The sequence below is a fragment of the Salvelinus namaycush genome, chromosome 39, assembly GCF_016432855.1.
Source record: "Salvelinus namaycush isolate Seneca chromosome 39, SaNama_1.0, whole genome shotgun sequence".
Classification (NCBI taxonomy): domain Eukaryota; kingdom Metazoa; phylum Chordata; class Actinopteri; order Salmoniformes; family Salmonidae; genus Salvelinus; species Salvelinus namaycush.
This window is the reverse complement of record NC_052345.1, coordinates 17534939-17545657: the sequence shown is the minus strand read 5'-3', so window position 1 is coordinate 17545657 and position 10719 is coordinate 17534939. Positions and strand designations below refer to the sequence as shown.

Below are 10719 nucleotides of genomic sequence, written 5' to 3'. Positions count from 1 at the left end.
TCACAGCGGCTAATGGGGATCCTACTAAATACCAAAATACCTGAAACATTACATGCAGGGAAGCTGCCTCTAGATCAGTGTCTGAGGCAACTTAATCCAACTCCCCTGTGGAAAGGAATGAAAAAAGGTACAAACTACTTAATATTCATTATATTACACATTCCGGACAAAACTCCTGGCCCTTAAACACAAATTAATAACAACATAAGCACGTAAAAACAAAGATAAAAGCACATTGGACAATTGATGTCAAAAACATGACTTTATTATCTAGGATGAAATGTCCTATCAAGTACAAAAAAGGATCTCATAAGAGTTGCCACAATCTGTTAAAAACATATAGTATTTTTCCCCAGTTATGTTTCCCCTTACATTTACTAAAAAAAATGAAATATTTTCAGCGATATGAATAAATAACAGATATTGTGATGAAGTTATTAAGAGATGTGTAGAACTGGTTGGTTCTTAAAAAAAAAAGAAAACTCTTCAAAGAGTCAACATTCCCCACCCGGTTTTAAATCAATATGCACACAATATGCAGCACTTTTAATATAAAGGGCAATTTGACCTAAATGTAGAGTCCACTATGACAAAAGACAGAGAATATCTATTGAATCTACAGGTTGGCTTAGTTGCTGGTTAAGATGGTCAAAAACAAAAGTACTAATGCTATAAAAATCTCTAAAATCTCTTTGTTTATTGACAGCCATATTATACAACATGAAATACAAAATGTTGGACGATGCATGTAAGAATATAAACTGGAGTGCATGGTTTGAAATGCAAACAGGTCAGTGAATAGGACTGACAGACAGACTTCGGTCACCTCATCTCTCAACTCAGTCCACCCCCGAAAAAGTTGTTGGCACTTCAAACCAGGGTTTCGGTTATTTCCATTTCAATTTAGGAAGTAAACTAAAATTCAAATGAAAATGGGAATTTCAGTTCACTTCCAAAAGTGAAATGAAATTTACCCCAAACCCTCTTCAAACCTAAACCCCCACGCTCTTAAATCGATCTTTAAGAGATTAACTAAAAGCACCAATGACAACTCCAAAACCCCCCCCCCCCCCCCCAACAAACAGTACTGCCTCGACACAGTTATTACAGAAGAGTTCCAAATATGATCAAAATGGCCAAGAGTTCCTAAAGAAATCTTCATACAAACCCCAATTTAGTATGAAGATTCTTCAACGAAGGTTGACTTCCTGATTTACTGTTCTAGATCACAACATGTTTACTTGATGCAGTGGAGAACTCAAAAGCATTTGACTTAATCCTTTATAGGGGGCCTATGAGTTGAGAGATGCATGTGATCCAACCTTCTTGACAAAACATTGGGGGAGAGAGAGAGGGGGGGGGGGGGGGGGATTGCGGTGTGGATGGTCAGTACACTTAAGTTAAATATGCCCTTTAACGGTTTTCACATTCTCCAAGTCCATCCTCAGTTGTTCTCCTGTGGACGGACTTGGAGAGCTTTTCTTGTTTTCATCGGATGAATGTCTTCAATTAAAAATGTTCGAGAAGCCTCTACATGGCGAGAAATAGAGCTTGTTTTCTCAATGTCGGCTGTTGTTTCATATACACCAATATTCCCGTCTTAGGTGGTAACATAAAGAAAAAGGAAAACAGAGGTTCAACATCTGAAAAAAAACAAGGTTTTACAAACAGGATAGCATTTCCACATTGAGACATTACATAGAAATGGTAACTTGGGACTCTCTATGGCCTGTTTGGAGGTCAGGGCACATACATCTTCAAGGTGGCACCAAGTGGGTTCACGATGATCTAGGATCAGCTCGTTCCAAACACAAGCAGCCAGACAGGTGTGTGTGTGCTATTTAGACCCATTTTGAATGAGGGATCATGAGATGAGGAAGCATAGACAGCTGGAAAATGTCAGTGGTTGTCATCCCAAATGGCACCCTATTCCCTTTATAGAGCACTACTTTTGAACCAGGACCCATATGGCTCTGGTCAAAAGTAGTGCACTATATAGGGAATAGGGTGACATTTGAGACATACAGTCTGAAATGGGAGTTGACCCCAGGGAAGGAAGAATAGCTGATACAAAAGAGATGTGAGATTAGTTAAGGAATTAACAACTTGAAGAGTCTACTGCTGCCTTGTTTCGTACTACCCTTGAACAGCCCATTAGCTTGAGTTCAGGGGGGTTTTCTCCCGCCATACCTCCATTTCATCCACCAGATCGGAAGTGGTTTGAAGGGAAGGAACCAGGCTGTGAACTGAAAGTCTGAGCCTCCCTCCCCCTGTTTATTGTGGATGTGGTATCACCCATCATGAACACTAAGGGTTTGGATAATGGCGCCTTCCACTGCCAGTCTCTTCTCTTTACACGGCCATAGAGGTGGTTGAGGAGCGGCGAGGGCTCATCCGGTTTGGTACCAACGCCGTTCGGCCTGAAGCACGCGTCGGCTACGATCTTCGAGGAGTGTGTGCTGGTTTTAAACAGGGGGTGTGAGTCCCACTCCCAAGTCCGACAGGTGTGGTGTGTGTGGGGACAGGTAAGAAGTAGCCTGGCTTCCCCATTGGAGTATGAGTGTTCAGGGGGGAACCACATTGGCAGCCATTTTGACAGTAAGCTTTAGAAGGAGTGCCGACTGTGTATTCTAAGAGGCTGTAGACTGCAGTTTGTTGTTATGAGACCTACAGAATGCAGAGAGAAGGGAAAACAGTTGATGTGATCGCTTGACGTGTTTTTTTTGTTTTTTTTAATTAAAAGCTTGACAAATCACAAAATATGCATGAGGGAATACAAAAACTCTTATTGGATGCCAGTGGGGTCAGACGTTTGAGCAGAGAGCGCAGCCATGTTGGTGTAACATTAGTTTAATGTTCTAGAAGGCTGGTAAATACAGTGAGAACATACCATGTAAAACGTGGGACAGTCGAGTTCACCAGAAATTAACTGCAAAGCTACACAAAATACTATGACCTATATATCTTAGCATTTTTCTTTTGAACATATAATTCTCCTTCACAAAAGGATAAAATATGCACATAAAACAATAACATTATACATTAATAAATCAGATAAAAGACTAACTGGTAAATGTTGTTAATCTTTTTAAAATGGCCAGCTAAGAGGAGGTACAATCTTTGCACTTCATCAATACAATAAACGTACTCCGTTAAATGAAATGATAGGTCATCTGCACACGTGGAACTGACTTGAATGCAACATTACATGTGTGAGAAATAGGTTTCGACATTTGAGCAAAATCTAATCACAACGATGAGGTTGTCAACTAACCTTTTCGATACTTGATATTGTGCCTCACAAGTCACCAGATTGAGACATAAACAGAAATGAACTCAACTTCCATCGAACATCTGTTGTCTGTGAAATGAATGTAAAAAAAAACCCTAACAGATGTTTCCCTTGATTGCTGTTTGCGACCAACATGGCTGCCATTGTCAAATGGAGAAATGTTTTTAAAGTGTCTTTCCTTCTAAAAATACTGTAAATATACTTTCTTACAAATAGTTTGACGTTGTTTTAAAGAATTAAAAACAGCAAGGTCCAGGATAGCCTAATGTTTTTTTTAGTGACCCCGGCACCCAGCTCAGATTCCAACTACAAGGCCAGACTTATGACATCACAATCTGTAAGAGAGGGAGAGAGAATGGATGACATAAACACATGCAGGTGGAAGCACATGACCATAAGCACACAAACACACAACGCAGGGGAGGAGGTATAGATGCAAAACGACGTGCTAAAGACAGGAGATGGGATGCTAAGGACATTGAGCATGGATTGGACATTGCTACTACACAGCTCTAAAGTGAATGCCAATAGAAAGCTGGCGCCACACGCATACACAAACAGGCTCCACACAACAGACCACAGACAGATCTGTGTGGAAGGGCTGGCGTCTGGTGTTTCGGTGGCAGCTAAGGCCCTTCAGGTTGGACCCCAACGGAAGATGTGACAGAGACTAAAGCACCACAAAACGCAAAATAAAAACTCAAAACACCAAACTTCCCAGAATCATCCTAAAGTTGGGGTTATGTCTAAAAGAAGGGGTGGGCGAGAGAGGGAGGGATAAGAGGGAGGGATAAGAGAACAGCACAAAGAAGAGGCGAGGACGGAGGAGGAGCGCAGGCGGATACGGCGAAGACGGGGGGAAAGAAGGGCGAAAAAGGGTGGGATGAGCTCAGAGTTTAAAATGTCAGAGTTGACTGACGAGGCCAAGGGAGAGGTCAGAGGTCTTACCTGCTGGCTTTGAACCCTTTGAGCTTCTGGACGAAGAAGTTCTCGAGGACCTCGGCGCACTGGTAGAACGGCGAGTCGCTGGGGTTGTAGTATCGGCAGTTGTCGAAGACTTTGGTCATGTCCGCCACGAACTCCGTCAGCCTGATGTAGTGACGCTTCTGCAACCGCTCCTCCATCGTAGAAAGGTCTAGAAAGAAGGGAGGAAGACAAGAACACGAATCACCTCCGGAATCATCAAGTTGACTCTTCCCCGACATCCTCGCAGAGTCGCTTCAAAAGGAATTGCAGTCTATGTGGTGTAAATGTTTGATACATAATCAAGTATGCGTCTGAAAGCGCAATACATCGCTTGTACGTCAACTTGAGCGTCAGAAATACTAGCTCAACGCTAGTTTCGATCCTCGATCTCCGGCTCGGGCCCTTTCAAAGTGAATTACAGGGGATGTGACCGAGCGGCCGACCCGTCGATTCTGGCAACATGATGTCACTGTTATGAAATTTGCCTTTGAAAGAAGCTGAAAGTTGACACTCAATTATCACGATAGTTAGCTAGGTAAGCTAGCAACAAGCTTGGTCCTTCATAATTCCCCACAGGGCAGCAGTGGTTTTCTCCCGTGTCGCGCCCCGGGGCTCCATTTTAAACAAACATATCCGATTCTTAACCTTCCCTCACCCCCCACCCTGTCAGCAGGCCGACCCCATGCCCATATCAAAGAGGGCCTTCTTCTCAGTCATCAGACTTCATCTACAAACCCCAAACTTATGCCGACCGGACAGCCGTGGCCAGACTTGGCTTTTTCTTCTGCATGGTGAAAAGGTTTCTTTTTTGCGGGCGGTGGACTAGAGTTTCCAGCCCCAGGTCAAATGCACTGTAGTGTAGAAGGGGGCTACTGTAGTGTCCAAGTGTAGAAGTCTCTGGGGTTTTTCCGGCAGCTCATTAACGGTTTGTTTGTGTGGAAGTTCAAAAAGGCCCTGTTGACGCAACTCCGCCTTTTACATGGGCAGTTTGATCTGAGTTGGAGGCCTTTCCTCTCGAGCAGGGCGATGGGGTGTGTTTGTGTGTGTAACAACTTAGGAGTCCCTTGTGATGACTATTCCATTTATGACAACAGCACCTCTTTTTTTTTTACAATGTTGAATCAATGCAAATAGGCAGAACTATCCCCCCACTCACCCATTGGTTCCTTAATGACTCCGTAGTAGTCTGGGGCGTCGTTCGGGTCCACCGGCTCCAGGAACGGCCACGCCATTTTGTGAGCCTGAGAGAGGTAGGGAGAAAGAGAGAGGAGACATTTGAGAGAAGAGAAGGAAAACAAACAAGAGGTTGAAAATGGCATTGGAAGCAGCTGGTTCAACACAGATGTGCTCCGGCTACATCCATGCCATGCGGACAGAGAGGAGGGGAAGAAGAGAGGGGAAAAAAGGAGGAGAGAAGGAAGAGGAGGGTGGAAAAACCCATGTAGCCAGCCAGGGCAGTTGTCCAAGTGCCGCCCAGGGGACCAGCGTACAGATCAGATAAGAGAACAGAGGAGGGCTTTGTTTCGTACCGTCCCGACGCTAGGTAGAGGGGGAACGAGCGCGAAGGGAGGAGCAAAGGAAGGGGTGACATACCTGTAAGGAGCGCAGGATTCTCCTTAACCCCTCGTTATCCTTGTCGGTGAGCGGCGTGAGCACGGTCATGGCGTCCTCTGTGGACTGGCACTGCGGACACACGTACTGGTCGATGTGGTTGGCCTCGCTCTGCAGGATGCCCACGCAACGGCCGTGGTACCAGTTCTGGCAGCGGTCGCAGCCGATGTAGAACCTGAGCGGGGGCGAGGAGGAGGGTGGCAGGGGTGGGTCACGGTCATTGTGCTTGATGAACACGACCCTGGTTTCTGTTCCAAGTACGATTGAAGAAATAGACTCTGGCGTGTCTGAATACCCATAGTTGCATTCTAAATAGTAGGCATTTTGGGTACGTGAAATTAATACATTTTATAGTAAGGAACATTTCAGAAAAGCCAGGGTGATATAGACATAGTAATTTCTGGTTTTCATCGAGTAGAATTCGCTGCACACTATTGAGGGAGAGCATAGTCTTGGGAGTCCCATGTGTATAGAGGAATAGGGGATGTACTCTACCAAAATTAACGAATGGCGGGAATCAACGCAATTGTGCATTAGCTGACGCATTCTCAGTATGGATGAGCCTAGTATGCTGATACGTGTAGCTTGGAAGATTGTTTTTAGTAAACAGAACGTCTAAATAGCATGTAGTACGATTAGTACACGGTATGTCGTTTTAGTAAGTAGTAGGCAAGACAGATTTCAGATCGGGCCAATGTCTTTACATAAGGAATTCAAGCTCTGTTACACAGAACAACCTTCAACCTTAGACGTCAAAGGAAATATGAAACAATACAAAGTATAACTGAAACTAAACATCAAAAGGTCAACAGATATCACCATCGAATAGGTAATATTGTACGTTTTTGCCACTGAGAACCCCATACACCACACACACTCCTGTGCACTTACTGTGCTTCGTCGTAGGGCGTTCGGCAGATGCAGTAGAGCTCCTCGGTCTTTCCCTCCTGGGCCCGCTTGCACTCGCTGCAGATGTAGTCGTCCATCTTCTTGGCCTCCTTCTCGGTGACGCCCACACACTCGCCGTGGTACCAGCTGGTGCACAGGTCACAGCCAATGTAGAACCTGGGAGAACACAGGACGTGAACGAATGCCAAATCACTATGGGGTCAAATGAGGTCATGGTTTCCAGGTACGTTTGTTAGGAATGTATCGAATGCCATCTGTGTGTTGACATAGTGTTTCAACTTCCTGGTTGAGGGCATTTCAGGAAGTTGAATAACGGAGAGTCATCAGTTAAAGTCCAAACACGCCGCAATAATTTCAGGTGAAATTGATCTTCACTTCTGTTAATGTTTGAGCTTCCTCGTAAATGGTTAATGGTATACATTTTGACTGTCTCTTCAGAGGCATTGGCGGTAGCTTACTATACATTTAACGTGCTTGAACTATATTGGCGCTCCTCAGAACGGCTTTAGACGAGGGTCACGTTTGCGGTACATAAAACGTTGGGTACGGCCCAAATGGCGCCATATTCCCTAGCGCACTACTTTTGACTGGAGCCCAATGGACACCCTAATTCGTGTATAGTGTACTGCTTTTGACCAGGGCCCTGCATAGGGAATCGGGTGCCATGCAGAGCACAGCCGGTCTCTTACTTGGACTCGTCGTAGGGCGTTCTGCAGACACAGTAGAGCTTGGTCTCCTTCTTGCTGTCTGAGGTAGTGGTGGTGATCATCTTCTTCTTCTTGGCGTTCGCCGCCGACGCCGCGTCCCTCTCCTCCTCCCGCTTCCGCTTGTGGGCGAAGGCCGCCGGGTTGAGTTGGGAGGTGTGTGTGAGGGCGTGATGCGTGTGTGCGGCGGCGGCGGCCTGGGCCCTTTCCTTGTCCCGTCGCAGCTTGGCGAGGTCCCTCCTCAGCTCATCCTGTGGAAGGAGATAAGGGTAGAGAGTGAGATCAAAAGTGTGTGTGTGTGTTGGACATCTGTGTGCAGCTCTGCTACCATGTGTACATCGTATGTTCATGGGAGAATGCCGTGTGTGTGTGTGTGTGTCTGACCTGCGTCTCCAGCTGCAGCTCCTTGTCCAGCAGGGCTCTCTTCTTGAGGATCTCGGCCTTGAGCGTCTCCTTGTGCCGGCAGAGCAGCGACGACAGCTTGGTGGCGTTGGCCTTGGTCCTCTTCTGCTCGCCTGCTTCCTCCTTCCTCCTCTTCTTGACCGCCTGCTTCTCGTCCTTGTCGATCTTGTCCAGGATGAACTTCATCACCTGGTTGCACACAATCATCCTGGGTGGAAGGGGAGAGAGACAACATGTTAGAGGCCTTATAAGACATTATAAAGGCTCGTATATGCTTATAGCCATTTATAAAGATGAAAACCACCAGGAACACAATCATCCCGAGGGGAGCGGTGGATGGGATTTTAAAACATTTTGTATTTAGGTGACAATGGATCGTCTTCATTTCAGTGTTCCCATCAATGTAACAGGAGAGTTAGCTATGAAGCTCATTTTCATCCATAGTCCAGTGAAGGAATTTTAAGGACATTTGAAGTGCATATATATTTTTTGGGGGGGTAATTCAAATGATCAAATCTAAATGGACTTGAAGGAAATGTAAAGTATAATGTTTCCATACATCATGAACCTTTCCATCACCCGTTGCCTCACACTACGAGACAAAACATTGCAAGCCAATCGGTAGCCATGTCACAAGGTCACATGTGACAGATGTCAAGGGTGTTTTTGTTCCCTGTGTTTATTTAGAGGTGGGGCCGGAGGGCGATGGAAAGAGAGACTAGCAATAGGAAGCCACTGCTCTCTCGCACTATTTCTCACACACACACACACACACACACACACACACACACACACACACACACACACACACACACACACACACACACACACACACACACACACACACACACACACACACACACACACACACACACACACACACACACAGGGGAGGTCAAGGTCAACCATGGTTCCCAGACTGTGTACACTGACGTGACTGACCACAAAAGAGAGAGATGGAGGGAGACAAGACCCAAAAAATTGGTCTGCGTCCCAAATGAGCCCTGGTCAAAAGTGGTGCACTACATAGGGAACAGGGTGCCCCTGGTCAAAAGTGGTGCACTACATAGGGAACAGGGTGCCATTTGGGATACAACCACAGTGCCCTGGCTTGCCCTGCTCCAGGACTGTAGGTCTGGTTTAAACCCAGTGAGGAGGACACAACACATGGTCTGTCTGTGGTAACCTTTCCCATGACCCAGACACGTTAAATATAACCCCTGGCTTTCTCCACAGGGAGGGAGAGGATGACACCTCCACACACACACGGCGGGTCAACACAAGGTCTGATCGTCATGGCAACAGCACTAGCTAGCTCCTAGTCCCTCACCTCTGGTTCTCCTCTCTCTCGGCGGGGGATATGGGCTTCTTCTGCTTGAGGTGCTCGATCACTGCGTTCTGCTTCATCACCACCTGTCACAGAGGAGACAGAGGGGTCAGAGGTCAACTCAGGCCTCACGCGGTTGCGTCCCAAACGGCGCCCCGATTCCCTATGTAGTGCACTACTTTGGACCAGGTTCCATAGGGCTCTGGTCAAATGTAGTGCACTATATAGGGAATAGGGTGCCATTCCAACTCAGGTCTCACACAGTGAAAGAACAGAGAAATGTCAAAGACGTCAAATATACAGGAAGCAGGTGTTACAACGGTGTTACAACGCAGGCAAAATACAGGCGTTGTCGAATGCAAGACGCATAAACACACAATAAAGGACCCTTATGCATAGGTTACATTCCAAATGGCATCCTATCCCTTATATAGGGCACTACTTTTGACATGGGCCCATAGGGCTCTGGTCAAAAGTAGTGCACTATATAGGGAAAAGGGTGCCATTTCAGAGGTACCCATAGTGTGTATGCACTAGACTAGGGGTGCACGCAAGCCACAAACGTGCTCACACACACACACACACACACACACACACACACACACACACACACACACACACACACACACACACACACACACACACACACACACACACACACACACACACATCTAAAACAGACAAAGACAGTGGCGGTGGAGAGCTTGGAAAATAAACCACAGTCGTGGGAGCAGGCTGTTTGAGAGGACTGTTTATGTGCTGATGTCAGAGAGAGACCGGGCCTACTATACTGTTACACCACCTGTGTCTGGCTGGCTGCCTGAACACACACACCTCCCCATCATCCAAACACACAGACATGCGAGCAAACACACTTTTCTGATAATGACAACCCTCACCTGTTTCTGGATGATGTCGCTCTGGCTGGCCGTCGCCAGCGCCTGCTCCCGCTTGGCCTCGGCCGCCAGCCTCTTCTTCTGCTGTTGCTGCTCCCTCAGCTGCTGGATCCTCTGGAGTTGCTCCTGCACGCTGGCCGTCTGGATGGCCACCACGTTCTGGATCGAACCTCCAGGCTGGGCTCCACTGATCCCGGGTTGCTGGATCTGGATGGGAAGCTGGAGCTTGATCTCCTGGGGGAGAGAGCCTCCAGAGGTCCCCTGTTGGGTCTGGAGCTGAGCCAGGACCTGGACCTGTTGCTGGAGGCCCGGGACAGTGATGAGCTGGTGGGGGGATCCCTGAAGCTGAAGGGTCTGCTGGGGCCGGCCCGTGGGGGTGCCGGGGGGGTGTTTGAGGGACTTGACCTGGAGGGGGGTGGGGGATTGGATGGGCATGTGGGCCTGGGTCTGGGAGGGGAGTTGGCCCTGGGGGGTGGCAGATGGGGGGGTGCTGGTGGCCAGGGCGGCGCCGGCCTGGATGGGAGCTGCAGCCTGCTGGGCGGGCTGGGCAGGGGTCTTGGTGGTCTGACCCGGGGCGGTGGGGGCTGAAGGGAGGAGAGGAGAGAAAGGGGA

General features: G+C 47.4%; 1 protein-coding gene across 1 annotated transcript in view; it reads right to left on the bottom strand.

Moving 5' to 3' along the window:
• Positions 1–243: 243 nt before the first annotated feature.
• The window catches only part of LOC120032373 (nucleosome-remodeling factor subunit BPTF-like), a 52792-nt gene continuing 42316 nt past the window's right edge, over positions 244–10719 (bottom strand). Inside the window, exons 24-32 of the mRNA XM_038978423.1 lie at positions 10111–10691; positions 9215–9297; positions 7867–8092; positions 7468–7733; positions 6761–6934; positions 5852–6044; positions 5415–5499; positions 4241–4427; positions 244–2667 (exon numbers count right to left, since the gene is read on the bottom strand). Of these exons, the coding sequence (XP_038834351.1) occupies positions 2631–2667; positions 4241–4427; positions 5415–5499; positions 5852–6044; positions 6761–6934; positions 7468–7733; positions 7867–8092; positions 9215–9297; positions 10111–10691 (1832 nt within the window). The 3' untranslated portion in view covers positions 244–2630. The remainder of the gene's footprint in view (positions 2668–4240; positions 4428–5414; positions 5500–5851; positions 6045–6760; positions 6935–7467; positions 7734–7866; positions 8093–9214; positions 9298–10110; positions 10692–10719) is intronic.